The 16,987-nt window shown below is 40.3% G+C and overlaps 3 protein-coding genes across 4 annotated transcripts; 1 reads left to right on the top strand and 2 right to left on the bottom strand.

Moving 5' to 3' along the window:
* Window positions 1-5,234: 5,234 nt before the first annotated feature.
* LOC120295514 (low temperature-induced protein lt101.2) lies at window positions 5,235-5,511 on the bottom strand. Its single transcript, XM_039316724.1, has 2 exons — window positions 5,431-5,511; window positions 5,235-5,318 (listed from the first exon to the last, which is right to left on the bottom strand). Exons 1-2 carry the CDS (start codon window positions 5,509-5,511, stop codon window positions 5,235-5,237), a joined length of 165 nt encoding a protein of 54 aa, XP_039172658.1.
* A 1,496-nt stretch (window positions 5,512-7,007) lies between these two features.
* LOC104454186 lies at window positions 7,008-9,553 on the bottom strand. The gene is made up of 3 exons (XM_010068963.3): window positions 9,403-9,553; window positions 8,111-8,375; window positions 7,008-7,369 (listed from the first exon to the last, which is right to left on the bottom strand). The coding sequence occupies exons 2-3, from the start codon at window positions 8,327-8,329 to the stop codon at window positions 7,256-7,258; spliced, it is 333 nt and encodes a 110-aa protein (XP_010067265.2). The 5' UTR covers window positions 8,330-8,375; window positions 9,403-9,553; the 3' UTR covers window positions 7,008-7,255.
* Window positions 9,554-10,215: 662 nt separating this feature from the next.
* LOC104454188 (Golgi to ER traffic protein 4 homolog) lies at window positions 10,216-16,252 on the top strand. 2 transcript variants are annotated; one of them, XM_010068965.3, is made up of 12 exons: window positions 10,216-10,478; window positions 10,808-10,887; window positions 11,286-11,364; window positions 11,609-11,690; window positions 12,138-12,288; window positions 12,918-13,005; window positions 13,960-14,043; window positions 14,272-14,318; window positions 15,202-15,330; window positions 15,566-15,650; window positions 15,825-15,905; window positions 16,023-16,252. In XM_010068965.3, the coding sequence occupies exons 1-12, from the start codon at window positions 10,431-10,433 to the stop codon at window positions 16,038-16,040; spliced, it is 972 nt and encodes a 323-aa protein (XP_010067267.1). In that variant the 5' UTR covers window positions 10,216-10,430; the 3' UTR covers window positions 16,041-16,252. The 2 variants fall into 2 exon arrangements, with proteins under 2 accessions (XP_010067267.1, XP_010067266.1); XM_010068964.3 differs by having other exon boundaries at window positions 10,217-10,478; window positions 12,918-13,008.
* Window positions 16,253-16,987: the final 735 nt, after the last annotated feature.

The following is a 16,987-nucleotide window of genomic DNA, read 5'->3' as shown; positions in this document are numbered from 1 at the left end:
AATCGTTCAATTAGTAATATAGGTAAAATTTGAGTAGATCCTAGAACCAACCTTAGAATCCGTGACAGGGTATGTTACAAGTTGATATGTAGGGTAGGTTTTAAGTTCAAAAAAATGAAGAACCTATTCATATAGGTAGGTTATAGATTCCAGTTGGAACTTGTACAGAACCTAAAATCACTCACTCCAACCATTTAACCATTGATCTATCATATTGCTTTTTACATAGGATGGTGCATTTTGTCTACTGTTATAAAATAGCCAAAAAGCGGAAAAAAAAAAAAAAAACAGAGCATGCATTTTTAAAAATCATCAAGTCGATGGGCTATCGTAAAGGCTTGGAATTTTGCCAAAACTCGTTTCCGGATATGTTATGTTGCAACTCTAGATTTCAATCAGCATGTATAGAAAATAAAAAATAGAAACAATTTATTTATTCCAAGTGAAATTTGTTTGTCTCTTCCTCCAAGACAAATGTTTGAAAAACTTCACAAAAATAGGAAAAGGAAAAGTTTACATGGGGAGGAAGGGGGAAGAAGAAGGAGTCTCTAGAATAAAGTGGCAAAAGTAAAGGTAGAATATATGTGGATAACCGTGTGATTTGACTTTGAAAGAGAGGAAAGAATTGGAAGGAACAAAAAATTTTCCTATGCAAATTTAAATATCTATGCTTTTGATTTTCATTGTCGACTTCAATCAGTATTCAGCAAAGTCATCTTCTCTATATATTGACTGCATCTTACCTGTTTTTAGTATTAACTAGGAAAGGTCATGACTTTGTGAGATGTTACTTCATTCAATTCTTTTTAGAAGAATTACCAAAATAATCATAAGTTTATTATATGAATATCAATTTAATTTTAAATTTTATTTACCAATGCCGTCATATGAGCTAAAATTAATCGAAAATCACTTGACATGACTACCGACTGTTTTATGTGATACAATCGACACCAACTTAAATAATTTTTACAATTTTTTGTAATTTTGTAATTTCCTTATCTCCATTATTTTTTTGGCTTTCCTTATAACTCACTGTTCATCTAGTTGCTCCTGGCCAACGCCCTCCCCAGTTTTGGGCGGCAAGGGTCGCAGCCTGTAAAGCTGGTTGTAACAACCCTGCTAAAAAGTCAGTAAATCTCCGGTTCTCATTTTACAATTTATTCTATCATGTTCTTAAACTTTTAAACCGTCCGATCCGTAAATCTAATCAAGCAACATTTACTTCAGATTCGGTTAAACGGAGTTGTCGTTTCTATTAAAATCGGCAACGGTTTGACATGAAAGAATTTCCACATCAAGGGCAAAAAAGGAATTGAAAAAACAACACTCACATTACTGTTCTAAATCCTCGTTCAGCCTCATAATGGAGAAGAAAGAGATTCCACTGGAATGCCCTATGCGATGGACCCTTCAGAGAAGTTTCGGAAAGTATATCATCGAAGAAAGAAAAGACTATACACGAGGGCGAGCTTCGGATTAGTGGATAAATGTCGCAACAGATTTTCAAGAAAGCCTAGATTACGGAACTCACGTTCTCCTCAATGTAATTCAAGCAACCAACATTTGGTACAAAAGCAGCGATCTTCTTCCCATTCTTGATCAGCTGGACACGAGCACATTTTCGGATAGCAGAGTTTGATTGCTTAGGACGCGTTTCGAAACATTCCTATTCTCGGGAATAATTTCTTATTATAAATTATTCTTTTTTATTTTATTTCCGAGAACAATTTCTAAACATTTTAAGCTATTTGATAACTGTCCAAAATTTCAATTCTCGGAATAAAATTGTGTTTGGTACCATCCTCAAAATTTCTACTTCAAATCATCTTTTATTATTTTTAAAATAATTTTTTTTCCTTTCTCTCTCCTTCTTCTTCTTCAAGGTGGCCGGTCGCCAACCTTGGGATGAGCGGCAATCAGCCCGAGATGGGGCCGGTGACCTCATTGAGTGTCACTAGCCCTCGGCGAGGTCGTGCCTCATCAGCTGACAGCTCGGCCAAGCCTTGGTTAGGCGAGCAACCTCGCTTAGATTTGGCAAGGCCGAGCTTGCCCAACCGTCGGTAGAGCTCGACCTTGCTAGATCTGGGTGAGGTCGAGCCTCGCCAATGGTCGGGAGAGGCCTTGGCAAGGCCCGCTTGGCCATCGGAACCTCGCCAATGTCTAGGCGAGCGTCTGACAAGCTCGCTGGACCGGTCACTGGCGATCGGCGGTGGTGGACAGTGGATGGTGGTGGACGGCAATGATGACGGCAACGGCAATTGAAGAAGAAAAAAAGAGGGAAGAAGAACAAGAAAAAGAAAAGAAAAGAGAGAAAATAGGTGCTTGATTTTAAAATTGTTTTCGGAACAAAACATCAACTTTTTTTTACTTCTCAATTCTGTTTCAAATTTACTTCATAAAATAAAAAAATAAAAATTTGTTCTTGAGAACAAAATTTTTACTAAACGTAATTATGTTCTAAATCTACTCCTGAAAACAAAAAAAATAAAAATTTTCAATGTTGGACAAGTTTTAATAAACAAGCCCTTAGGTCAATGCCACTACAGAATCCAATCAAACAATTAAGTTAGATCCACGGCAACAAGCTTCACTTCTAAGATTTAATAAATAATACAATTGGCACTTTACATTTTCTCCAGAAGGATGCCTTTGGCATGGGATGAGCCGGCGAAAGGCTTTTTCCACTCATTTCCAAGGTGGGACTTCTTGTATGACTTGTCCGCCCACCTCTGCCTCCGGCGGTGGGACTTCAGCTTGCGACCAGCTCCCATTCCCCGAGTCTTCCTGCACATCATTGGAAAACTCCATGAGCATGCCACATTCCTAAGACCAAACGCTGCGAATGGGCGACAGCATGAAACCGAACACAGACGAAAGCTGCCGCGACAAGAATCGACAAAGCCATGACATATCGAGCACGGACAGATTGCTGTAGCCTATTTGAGCTAGAATTGCCAGAGCTATCGCACCATAGAGAGAATCACTACGGCCATGGCAACCCGAAGCGGCTTAGCAGGAGCTGATGAACACCAAGTTACTGCGGATATCCAATTCCAGAACGTCCAAAGATAAACACGACAGAACCAGGATGTTCTCATTCACTAAACTAAGCCGCCGACCAACCAATTGCAGCTGATATTCTTTTTTTTTTTTTGGTCAAGGCAGCTGATATTCCATCTCAGCGATTAGAACATTGATTCGCACATAGAACTCGATCCAACTCGAGAATACATTGCACGTGATTTCACCATCAATGGACGAAACTATTTCAGAACTTAATCGATTCTTTTTGGCGAAAGCACTTACCCCTTTTGTCCAGCGAAAGAGACCGCTTGTTGGCGAGGGCGATGGTGAGCTCCAACTTTGGAAGGTTTTTAGGGCATGCATGATTTAATTTCTAAAACATAAATCAATTTCTATTATCCAAACGAGTTTCTGAACAAAGAAACGCATTTGATAACGATTCAAAATTTTTGTTTTTGGAATAAAAATTTATTTGATAGTATAATAAAATTTCTATTTCTAGGGGCAACGATGGCCAATCTCCGCAAACGGCGGCCCGGTGTTCGGAGACAAGGATCGGCGTTTGGTGGCCAACATTGGCAAGTGGCTGATTTTAAATTATCGGGTTAATGGATATTTCAATATTTATTAAACCCTAAAGTGATCTAATTGAATTGGGTATTAGCATCTATTGATAACGAGCTTGGTTAAACAGCAAAGTGTAGGCAATTGTGTTTGACTAAAACTCGTAATAGGAAGGGCTCAATTAGGGTTTGCTAGGTCTCCTCTCTAACCTATAAAAGGGTAGGTTATACCTATTAGTTGCTTTAATCCCATTGAAAGCTGCTATATCGAAATAGGTCATAGAGAGGAAGATCTGGCATTTCAATAAATCCCTGATTATCAGCGTGATCTACTTTTCTTCAAGTGAAGCAATGACTCAAACATATACGTTTTAATTCCGTTGTATTTATTAATCTCGGTGTTTTACAATCATATATGGATTAGTGGCTAGCAACTGTCATTTAGCAGAGGTATCCAATGGCCAACAACTAGCGATGGGTGGCCGAAGTTCGGCTTCCGACATCCAGCGTTTGGTGGCGAGTGTCTGGTAGTTAGCAGCCGGCATTTGGTGGCGAGTGGCCGATGACCGACGGCTGATGGCCGGCGATCGAGGGTCGACAATCGGCAATGGGTGGTCAAAGCGGTGGGCCGGTGGGTGATCAACGATGCAGTGGCGAGCCTTGGCTCCCGTGGGTGATGAGTGAGCGACAAGCAATGATAAGAGTGAACAATTGTCATTGAATGATGAATCTTTTCTTACTTTCATTCTAAAAATCGAAAAGCTAAAAATTATAACTTCTAATTTTTGAAATAAAAAATTGTTCTAGAAATATAACAATAAAATTGCATTACCAAACAAATTTTTATAAAATTGCATTACCAAACAAATTTATGTTCCAAAACTAATTTGAGAAACAGAGAAATCAAATAACCTAATTAAATAACATAATCTGGGAAATAGAGAAATAAATTTTTATAAAAACAAAAAAAGAAATTTTTTTTTTATCATGTTCGCCCTTAGTAGTGCCGATAGTGAAAATTCCTCAAGCATTTTCCAGGGTTTTATATAGTTTGTCGACGCGCTTAGGGGCTGTTTGGATACGCGGATATACTCTTCCTCGACTATAACTAGTGGCGCGGGCCCTCTGCCTAAATAGGATGAGCCCGTTCCTGGAGCTGGATTCGTTAAATTCGGCCAGGTACGGGCCCAGTCCTGATGCTTCTCTGACCATGGTTATCCATTGTTTCTCCTCTTTATTTAGACATTCTTAGCTTGAAGTTGTAAAATGATGGTCATTCAATTTAAAAAAAATTCTCCGACGGTTCCATTGCAAGCTCATTCTCATTCTCAAGGACTTTCAATCATCAAGTCGTTTTCGAAATTGAATTGAGCAAGTCGCGACGTGTTTGAATTTTGAGTCTTGGGTTTTTCTTGGTAAAAGAACATGTCCACGAGCCTTGCGCACTTCCATCCTGAGGAGCCATACATGCCTTACCATGGGAACCAAGTGGATCGATGCGAAGCGGAATCGCGCCCGAGTACAGGATGAAATCCAGGGGAAGAAGAGCGAGAGACGAAGTACAGAACCGACACGCCAATTTTATTTGACTTCATAGAGCAAAGGAAAAAGGAACAAGAAGAAGGAGACCACGTCGTCGTCGTGCTATCCGACCAGGACATAGATCGCATATATGATCCCCGGGATGTACCCCAAAATCGTCAGCAGCAAAGTTATCCAGAACTCCACCTGCAAATTTTAATCCAAAACAACAAAAAAATAAAAGATAAATCAAGGATAAACAATTAGTCGAGAACAGAGAAATGGAATGGAACTAGTAGCAATGGGCGTGGAAATTTACTCCGCAGCCATAACGGAGGAAGACTCCAACGGGCGGCAAGAGGATCGCCAGGATGATCTCCACGAACGTCTCCGAACCCATCCTTCTCCTCTTTCCCTTTCGTTCTTGCCGTTCGAATCGGGCGACCAAATTGAAGGCGGCTCTCGAGAGTCTCTACTGCGCTTCTCTTTTCCTTTGCTAAATTCGGTTTCAGAGCCGGTGAGACTTCGACGCGGAAGCAAAATCTTTTCTGTCAATGCGAAGCCAGTAAAATATAACTGCAGGGTGGTGGCGAGGAAGACACAGGTGGCGGCCGCGGAGGGAGCTTGGATTGCCAGGTGTGTGTCTCCGTCGGCCACGTGGGCTTCCGAAAGTTAGCTGCATGCTCTCCTTCTGACTCGTAATCCCGAGAACAGAAAACAACCCACCTCTCCACGACCACTTCAGTTTTAGATATCGTGGATACGTGTTTCTTAGTTTAACACAGGAAATTGTCCAAAGGAAGAAGGTAAGTATAGATAGGATTGATATGGGAATGCATTTAAGAGTCCTGGCTGTTAGGAACGAGAGACCATAATGGTTTTTGTTCGGGCAATACAGGCGTGCCTACAAATACCAATGCATCATAGCATCTTTTGAAAGCTTCCTTGCGGTATTATTCAGGATGCATTTGATTAAGTATTATGGAAGTCTATTGAAAAAATGTAACGTAATTTAGTCTAAAGAGTTTTGGGTAAATGCAAAGCTCATTTAGTAAAATCGTTTAGAAGAAAACACATTTGAAAAAGCCCTTTAGTGACTAATAATAATTTTTTAAATTTTTGTTTATTTAAAATTGAAAAAAAAAATCAAATACATATAATCTTAAAAAAGAAGAAGACTAGACCCTTCTTTGGTTCAATAAAAGGTTACGGCAGCAGGTGAGCTAGATCTATCGGAGGTTGTCCAACCTCGGGCGACCCTCGACAAGGGTTGCGTGACTTAAACAGTGCACAACCCAGGCGATCGCCACTTGGGTCTTGCAACCTCAAGCGGCCCTCACTTAGGTCTCACGAGGGTCAAGTGACCGACAACCCTCACAAGACCCAAGTGAGAGATGCCTAAGGCCACAAGACCCAGGCAGCAATCGCCTAGGTCGTGTGCCGCCTAGGTCTCTGAAGGTCGCTTGACCTCGACCAAAGGCCATCATCACCGGATCTAGCTCGCCAATAGTCATAGCCTTTCGCTGACCAGCAAAGGATTTAGTCCTTTTTTAATAAAAAAATAATGAGGGACAAAATCAGAAATTTAAAGAATTAGTGAGGTTAGTTTTGGAAGGAAAAAATGAATTTCAACATTTGACTAAATGCTAAAAGCTCAATGCTAGTTCCTCAATGCTAAAAAGCTCAATGCTAGTCCCTCAGTATTGAGCTTTCAGCTTTTCCAATATTGACTTTCAAGTGAAAATTCCTTCAAAATAATTGTCAAATGATCTAGCATTTTTTCAAAGAGCTTTAGAAGCCGATACTGAACCAAATGCACCCTCATTGGGTATGTGAAATGAGAACAAGATCTCTCCAACTTGCGCCGAAAGCTCCTCAGCCTTATTGTCCAATGGCTGGATTGAAAGTCTTGATCAAACAAGTATGAATTCAATCGTGTATAAACGGATCGCAAAACCGCCTGAACCAGCACACGTCACAGGACCATGAAAACGATAATGTCCCATGTAACGAAACAAGCTGAATGATAATTGAATCCCTGCTAAAATTATGCTGAAACGCACAGGAACAGCTCCAGAGTACATTGGAACGACCTCTACGAGAGTCGAATGTGACGGTCAGAGATCAAGTGGAGGTTACCATCGCTAGGGCTGGTAAACCTCGGGGAGCCTGAGGCCCACACTGGAAGCTGATTTTCCTAGTACTCTTTTCATCTCTTCTGTTCTGTCCACAGCAATGTTGTAGGAGAACAGCAGGTCCTGCACAGACATTGCCAGTGTGAGATGTTAGCGCCCAACTGTTTCTACAAAGAACTTCGTTGTCACCTGGTTTGGTTAAACTAGAAAGTCTGTCCAGATCCTAAGTGGCATCAAGCGTCTTACGAAATTCGTAGTAAAATTTTGTCAAAGTTAATGGAAAAAAGTTTGGTTCTCTGCTTAGGTTTGTAAAGATTAAAAGCAAAAAGAACATCACTTTCTCCATTTTTTTTGCCAAATCATCATTTCTCAACTGACAAATCCACGACGACATGTACACCATCTTCTTTCTATCAATCATTCTCAGAGCACTGATGCAGAAAAAAGATTGCCAAACAGACATGATTCTGATAAGAAACTGACACATAATACTCAAAACAGATGTTAGATCTCAACAAAGTTCGAGATTATAAGAGAGATTGCTTAACATTCAATTCCACTAAACACTAATCTTCAATAGAAGCAGCACACAAACAAAAATTTTCTCTATCAATAAAAAACCACAAGTGGACAGTTAAGCACATTGATTTCCCAACTAGCAGACCTACAAACTATGAGAAAATGAAAGAAATAATGGTGTAGTGGGCTGAAAAAAGGTTGCATTCACTGTAAGAGTAAAATTTTCAAATCTCCTTTTCCCTTCTCCCGACAAAGATAGTGCAAGCAAGAAAGCATCCGATCCGATTCACCAAATAACAATTCAAAGTAAGGGGCAAAACGGATATGACATAAACTTAACAATACCATGTGATGGTGCACGCTATTAAGGAGGTACGTATAATCCTTTGCAAGCTTAATTTTCTGTTGGATAGATGAGGGGTCCGAGAGAACGCAGTTCTTCCGAAATTCTTCAGTCACATATTCTGCAAAATGTTTCTTCGTTTCTTCCTTGCCTATGTGCCTTTTGACAGCCTTGAGGAGATGGCGATACACCTTAGCCGCCTGCAAGGCTTCCAAACCCATCTTCAACACAACTTCGCTTCGCTCACTCCTATGTAATTTTCTTTTTCTGCACAAGAAATACGTACACTGATGTAAGAATTGACTTAATCAGTTGTTAATTGCAAAATGGTAGCTGTGGAACAGAGAAAACAACCCCGTGTCCCTTGAGTCCATGTTCAAAACAGTATCACAGAAACTCGAATGTTCAAATGAGAAGTCCCCATGTGTCAGCCAGAGGATACAAAAGAAACGCAATGTGAAACTGTCGACAATGAAGAGTAGCAAGCAAACGCATGGAGATGCAGGCCCAAACAATTAATCCTTCCTTATTTGCAAAGATAAAAGCTTCTGTTATGAGCGTACGTGCACGGTTACGCATTTAGATTTCTTAGAGAACTATCTAAAAGGAGAAGCGACAGTTAGCCATGATATCAAGTGCTTATACACAACCAAAAATCATATTACAAGACAAAGAAGCTTCGCTTCCACTGCCTAACAGCCAAGAAGAGCCTGTTAGTGCAACTATTTATTTCGTTGAGCTTCTCTTTCTCTCCCAAACACAGAGCATACATAAAATGATTTGAAATCAAGAAAAAGTTCGTGGCAATGAGTGAGACCATCAGAAAAAAGTAAGTGCACCATGCTAGAAGGCACCGCCAACTCCATGTTTGGCCGGTAATACTGGTCGAAGACATTCATCAGGAAGCACAATGCACTCGGATAAGTTCTTTATACAATCAATTGTGCCAAAATAGAAAACACAATGAGCAACTTCATCATAAAAAGAGGTCGACCACACAACGGGGGCTGGTGGCAGCTGGCGGCCTACCGCCCCTCGCCACAAAAGATGCGTTCGATCGTGATATTATATGACGGATTAAACTGTCCGCAATGAGGCCGGATGAAGACTCAAAAAGTTGCGAAACAAATTAAGAGAGGGAAAGGAAAGCATTTCGTCGAACATCTACCGTGCAAACATCCATTGCTCTCTCAAGAATGCGCTCGAGATGAAAATGATGAACAAAGCGACTATAACAAAACTGGGAATAAAAAAAAAAAACAAAGGGAAGAAACGAAAAGAGCGAACAAATTACCTGCTCGATGAATGTTCGGTAGTCCTTCCCCAGAGGAAGCGCGAAGCTGCAGATCCTTTACTGGCGCGAGCGTCGTCTCGCCACGAGTTGCAGATATCTGAAGTCGCGCTCGCGAGCAAAGCGTACTGAAACTTCTATTGCAGAGAGAGGCCGAGAGCCAACGGGCCCAAATGATGTCTCGGGCTCAACCAGGCCCACTGTCAAGCCCAACGTCGTGACACGTCATCAGACTCGTTTGCATCAAGCTCGATCTGCGTTATTATTACACAGGTGAAATTGATATGGAAGTTTTTTGAACTAGGCCGAGCCTTATCATATAAGGTGTTTTTCTTAAACTCGCCCATTTACTGTCTCTCAGCTTGGGCGAGCCGAGCGGGCCGGTTGCCTTTGATCACCTTTACATTAAACTAATGTGTTTAATTACAATTACATACATCCCGATATATCTTTAGAGATGAATTCCCCCTCTCCCAAATGGCTAAACTTGTTCAACCTTGCAATATAACGTGTTCAGTTTTGTAGATGCGGCAGGATTGATAAGCTTTCGATGCATGTTGAACCTGAACTTTGACATAGACGTAATAAAAACACAAATTGCGAACCTTGCTCTAATAAAAGTTCCTACAAATGACTTCTTCTCATCTACACGTTCGATAGAAAGCTGAGTTTCATATAGAGACGTAGGTTTTTGGGCCAAATTGGAATACAAAGCAGAATCACCGGGGATAAACTGAACAAAGTTAAAAAAAAGAAAAAAAAAAGAGACGTGCAACATGCAAAGTCTCTCCCAGGCTGAAAACGACACGACGTATTGGGGGAATTCATTCACCGCGAGAAGAGAACGCCGAGCCCCGGCCGAGCCATCACAGCAGTCCCGACGCTTCCGCAGCTCGCGTTTCCTGCACCTTCAAAACGGCACGCAATCCGATCGCGCAGAGAGAGAGAGAGAGAGAGAGAGCGAGCTTTAATCGGATCTTCGCCTCGCCGGAGGGAAAGCTCTCAGCTCGCAGCATCCGCCGCGCGCGAACATGTCGAGAGAGCGAGCGAGGAGATCGACCCTGCCTCCCGCGCAAGAGGTCGTGAAAATGTCTCCCTTTCGCTTGCCATTCCAGTTTCTGGTGGTGCCTGTGTCGCGTTCGTGCGGATTTTTGCGTGAATTTCCGTTTCGATAGCGGAAGACGACGTCGCCGCGAATCTGATTCTCATCCGTGCCGCGTTTCGGACTGACTAGAACGGTTTCGTTACTGCCTGCCGCGGCAGTAATGTCCGCTCGTCGCGTTAGGAGTTGCCGCGTCGATTCGAGATTGGACGATTTTAGATTGGGTTTGTTGCGATCGCGGCGACAATTTTTTTTTTTTTTTTTTTTTTTTTCTGAATTTTTTTTGGCTGCTCTATGCGATTGCAGAATATCGGGAAATTGGAGAAAGTGGTGAGCGAGGGCAATTTCTATGGAGCTCAGCAGATGTACAAGTCTGTCAGTGCTAGGTATCGCAATTCTTTTCGCTAATAGTAATTTGCTCAATTCCGTTCATTCGATTGGGATTTTTGCAATGATGTCGGAGCTTTCGACATCTTGTCGATATCGGTGCTTATTCTATGCAAGGGGTGAATGATGTTTGAATGTGCCTCCTGTTTAGCTGCAGCAGATCGTTTAGATATTAACCTGCGGGAGAGGATGATCGTCTATTTGCTTTTATGAATGTGCCCGCTCTGTATGTTATGCATGCAATTTTTTCTGGAAATGATTTAACAGTGAACTGAAAAAGCTTGCCCCTTGTCATTTTATAAGGTCGAATTTGTCTGGTAGTCTCGGTTGCATTGACCTTCTTTTCAAGGGCTTTGATACCCTCTTGAATGATGTAGATTTTATGCTTGTGTTTCAGATACATAGCTGCTGAGAGGTATGCGGAAGCTTTGGATATCCTAGAGTCAGGCGCATGCCTACAGCTGCAGAACGGTCAGGTTGGGGATTTGTACAACTCCGATTTCATCTGAAACTTTTCCGATTGAGCAGAAAAATGAAGTGTCTATGGGTTTGATTTGAGATATATTGTGGTATTGTCTCTGCTAGAAGCTTGTGCTTGATAATTTTCTCTTCGTGATAGACATACAGTCAATTTGACTTGGCATGTGAGAATTTCTTTCGACGCCTCCCTCCTTGAATAGAAAACTTGAAGTCGTCTGCTGATGTTATGCTGAAGTGCAGATTACTTGTGGAGCCGAGCTTGCTGCTTTATTTGTGGAGGCACTAGTTAAAGGAAAATATGCTTGTGATGATGAAACGCTTGGTAAGTCTTTGACTGGCCCCTCTTTCCTCTCCACCGGCACCATCACCGTACTGAAGTGCACTCACATTCATGTGCCCCTAGACTTACACGCGGAGGACAGACCATGGACGTGAGTTGTAGGCCCACATAGACACCATTTCTTAGTGATATTTCAAACGGTAAATACAACATAAAGTGCAAGAAACTTTTATAACTCTAGATGTCCTCTACTAATGAAATAGGTATTTGTTCCGCGAAGTGAATACTTCTTAAATTATTAGGACCGTGAGCTTTGAAGCATGATCTGAAGATAGAACTCCAACTTGCTTTAATGGCGTCAGTGTATTTTATTGATAGGTTTAGTGATCTTTGATCCCTTTGTCAACGCCTCTTCATTTCTCATTGTTTGTGGAGCTTTCAACTATAATTTTCCCTTTTAATGAGTCATTGCAAAAATCTTATTGTTAGATCGTGTCAGAAAAATCTACAAGAAATTTCCTCAGATGTCAATACCAGAACGCTTGGGCGATGACGATGACATGCAGCAACTTTCAGAAGCCCTTGCAGCAGCAAAAACACGTGTAGAATGCTGCTCATCATTCTTGAAAGCTGCTCTAAAGTGAGATCCCAGTCTTTTTGGGCTATATTGCTTTTGCATGCGTTTACCATAGCATTAAAGTGCTTTTTCCTTCTAAGCTAGTGGCAGGACAGAAGTAATTATGCCATCAATTTGCTGGACATAAGTTTTCTGATTGTTTCCTTCTGTTATCTCCTCTAGATATTTTCATTGAGTAGGCAATAACATTTTTCCTTTTCGTCTGTGGTCTTCCATATTTACTTTGAGTCAGTGTATCTTGTGAGATTCATATACCCCATCTAACATAGAGGGAAAAGCTCTATAAAAATAGTTCTTCACCTGAGCAGAGTGATAGGTAATTATGCCATCAATTGTGCAATGATTTTCAGTTTTTATGGAAGACCCTGGTGGAAACTTTTTTCTAAAGATCTTCTCATTATGGAGCTTTTCCAAATTATTAGAATAAGAGTTGGAAGCATATGTACTGTATGCTTGTTGGCTCTGTTTGTCTGTTTTGACTTGCACTCCCAGTTTTTGCTCTGGAGTTCACAAACGTTAGGATGTATTACATCTATATATGTCCTCAAACACATTAATATGATTAATTTTGGTTGTGTCATCCTTTGAGTTGTTCTGATGACGTTGCTCTTTTTTCTTTTTTGTATAAGCAGATGGTCTTCTCAGTTCGGACCCCATAGGGCTGGATCACCAGAGCTTCATTCTATGCTAGCAGAATACATTTACTCTGAATCTCCTGAGGTGGTATGTCTGGCGACAAGTCATATTTGCATTAACTCATAGTTATGCTTAATATTGGTTTCTTGACCTTACAGTTTTTCATTTCAAGTACCAGAAAAAAGCCCATTCTTGTTAATTACAAGCGCTTTACTATGTAAGCAATATTATTTTACTATTCTTTCCATGAATAGTCTGCTAAATCAGTCAAATGATATGTTAGTAATGATTTTTCAACAGAATTAAACTGCATATTCTGTATGATCTTGCATTTCCATAGTAAAACTAATGGTTCACATATTCTTTTGTGAACAGATAGGTCACAAATCTTTTGGCTTAAATTTTGTACCGGGGAGAACACGCAATTTTTCCATTACACTCATTTGTTACAGCTCTATTTTCGGCACTGCAACACAAAAATTTTGAGACTATGGCCGGATGTGTTACTTACTAGTTTGAATATAGGAGTATGGATAGTCCTCGTAAGGACAGCTTTTTGTTGCTAACTTAGACTGCATGGCTTCACTCTCATTATTTTGTATGTGATCACGATGCTTGATATGTGTCTAGATATCTTGGCACATGGAAATGCTAATTCCTGTTATGTGTCCAAGTCTTTGGGACATATCGAATTTTACATTTAAGACCTGATGTTCGTGTTGGAACCAGTGGTCTATGCTGAGGCAATTTATCAAGTAAGATGGCACAGTTGTATTCATGACTTCTATTTTGCCCCTAAAATATCAGGTTGGACCATATAATTTGGAACATTGCCTTTTGATATGGTTTTTTCAGTCCTCTGTTTTTCGAGCTAGAAAGTACCTAGAGTGCAGTGAATGTTACGGGCCTTATAAATTTGCTTTGATCATTTGTTACCAATGTCTACTGCAGTGATGCCAAAACTGAAAGTTAATATGATGCAGAGTCATCTTCCATGTTCAAGTTCCAGAGATGATATAATAAATTGCTGCTTTTCAGGATATGGCTAAAGTGTCCTTTCATTTTGTTAGAGGAAACAACCCAAAGAAGTTTGCCTCAACTCTAGTAAATTTTATGGGAAAGGTTGGTTTCATTTACTCGATATACTTCCTCCTTTCTTTCTGTTTTATATAATACTTTGTTTCAATCCATAGTTTCAATATATGAGTTTTTCATTGAGAGTAAACATGCCTTAAGTGACTCGCAGATTAGAAGAGGAAAAAAGAAAAATCCCTTGTAAATTCGTGTTCTAGTTCTTTTTTCTTTTTCCTCATACTTAAACGTTTACACTTAAATACTTTATCTATTCAGTGTTATCCTGGTGAAGATGATCTGGCAATTGCACGAGGAATATTAATGTAAGCTCTCTTAGCAGCAGGCAGAAGTTGATGGTATTGTGATTATGGTTTTGCTTCATTGAATGATGTGTAGTCTGGAATGTGAACTCGCCAATTTGAAGCCGATGGAAACTAAGAAGTTAACTGTATTACTACTAATAATAGCACCAGGATTCTAATTAAATAGCTAAATCCGCATTACATGGCTCACATTTCCTCATAATTGTTGCATCTGCAAGCCTTGATGCTTCATTTACATCATTATTTGAGCTAATTCAGATTATAATATTGAAAGATCACCTCATTGGATGTTGTCATGTGCATTTGTTAGTGGAGGTTTCTCCTTTGCTGTATTCTGTGTTTGCACTTCAGCAGAAGCTTCGTAAAATTTGATTATTACTCCCAATTATTTGTCTGAAGCAGGGTAAATGTGGAAGAAGAATCTTCCTCCCCTTCATATCTATTATCTCTTTGAAGCTTTGTCTACTCACAGTATGGTAGATAATGAAACTGAGATATCAGCTGAATGATTTGGGCTTTACCTGCACGTGCCCTTGATGCTGTGGCAAGTTCTTTTATTATTTTATGCTGTGTTTCTTTGTTAGTTCTCTTCTTCTTTTCTGCTTTTGTTACTTCGCCATCTATTAGTTCCATGCTGCACACTCATGGGGGTATTCTGTTTGTAAGTGTAAAAAGAATGGAATCTTCCGTTAGTTGAATGAATTAGGTTGACTTAAACCAAATGTAGAAGCTTTGAAATCCCCGTTTTGAAAAATGCGCTGGTTCAACAATATTTAATTGTATTGGACTGTTCAATATGCCATTTTTAGACTCCCTCTCCTTTTGTGTTATTAATGTCAACGCTTTGAGTGGTTGTACTTATGATTCTTTCTTCTCCTGGCAGGTACTTATCTTCAGGTAATTTAAGAGATGCTAATAATCTGTTGGATGGGATAAAGCAGCAGCTGGAATCAAAACAGCAGGATTTCCCCAAGTCAGATTTGATGCAGTTCATCGATTATCTTTTACAAGTGTAAGTTTTTCTATAAACAAAAAGTTCTAATATTTGTAAGTGTGATTTTATGAACATCCTCAGCAGATGAGGTGTGCCTCGACTGCTGATAGACAGTACCGGCTTATTATCAGTATAGGGTCATCCTCTCTTTTTCTTGAGATTGAGGGCCAGGAACGTTAAGCTTGAGGCTTATGCATTGAGGAGCTCACCCTCCCATGACTATTAAATGACCATTGAGAGATTTGTAATGCAGATTACAGAGAGATGCATTGCCTCTTTTCAATATGTTGAAAGGGAGTTACAAGCCAAGTATAGATAGGGATCCAGCATTCCATGAGGTATGCAGTCTGAATTTCCATTTGGATATCTCACTGGTCATCAATGGCTCAAAACTTCAATTTTCTAATTTCATGTGTGTTTTAGACCGCTTATCAACTTTCATCAACTCTTGCTTGCTTTGGCTTCACACCTTATATTCAGTGGACCTCCTGACATTGAAAATTGCGGTTCAGTTTCTAGATCTAATAGCAGAGAGGTTCTATGGCGTTCAACGCAGAAATCCCTTGCAAGGGATGTTTGGAGATATCTTTAAGGTAAGAGGCTTCATCAAAGTACAGTGGTATTCGTGTGCCATACTATGCAGGTAACAGACCAATGTGGACGCTGAGTGAAATCTTGTTTCTCACTCGAATCTTTCTGTTCATGTTCAGATGATGGGAGGTGAATAGTCCTTCATGCAACTTTGCGGTCTTTCCGATGAAACATGCCATATCCGAGCACAGGAGAGGACTCCCTTAGCAATTTTGTACATTATTTTTGAATTAACATTTACTGCAAAAATTTGACGGGAAGTTGCAATATTCGGATGAAACTTAACAAAACGGAGTTCTTTGCTCTTTGTTCTGGTAATTAGTTCTCCAAAGCAACGTAGTAGCCGGAACACGGATATGATGGTTGGACAGGGCAATGCCTTGGTATCGCTTTATAGCACGAAATTGAATCGTGGCCAGACTTCATGAGCGTTGCTGGGAAACTCCACCGATTGAAATGCATTCTGAACTCCCTACTCTTTTATCCGGGGCTCTAGTCTCTTCATTATATACTTCTAAAGGTTCCAAACAGGAAGCGCTATGGACAAAATATTTTCTCGTGATGCCCATCTTGTGCATCAAGAACTTCTTGATTGGATAATAAATTGAGTTAATTCGATATTACTCATTCTATCCTATTACCAGTATCTTTTAAATTAAAACCACGTGTCATTGAAAATTCTAATATAATATTATGGCTTGTTTATTTCACAAAAAAATATAATAAATTTAGAAGATGTTTTTTTAGGAAGTTATTTTTTAAGAAAATAGTAATATTTTTCGATGTTTGACTGAAATTTGAAAATGAGCTAGAAAATATGAAAAATATTTTCCAGGGTCTTGGGTCATCCTTGATGGACCCTGACTTGGGTGGTGAGGATTAGGGCATGGGCACTTGAGTCCCAAGCTAGACCTTATGCCCTAGTGTATTGAACCTAATCTCTATAGACTCGAGCTTAGACACTAGGTCTAGGCCTAGTCTCGATGGACTCGAGCATGAGCATTGAAGTCTTGACCCTTGGCCTTGATAGACCTTGGCCTGGGCACTGGAGACCTGAGCTCGAGTGTCCTCTAGGCATGACCTT

The sequence above is a fragment of the Eucalyptus grandis genome, chromosome 7, assembly GCF_016545825.1.
Source record: "Eucalyptus grandis isolate ANBG69807.140 chromosome 7, ASM1654582v1, whole genome shotgun sequence".
Lineage (NCBI taxonomy): Eukaryota > Viridiplantae > Streptophyta > Magnoliopsida > Myrtales > Myrtaceae > Eucalyptus > Eucalyptus grandis.
Note: the sequence above shows the minus strand (reverse complement) of the source record. Positions and strands in the feature narration are given on the sequence as shown.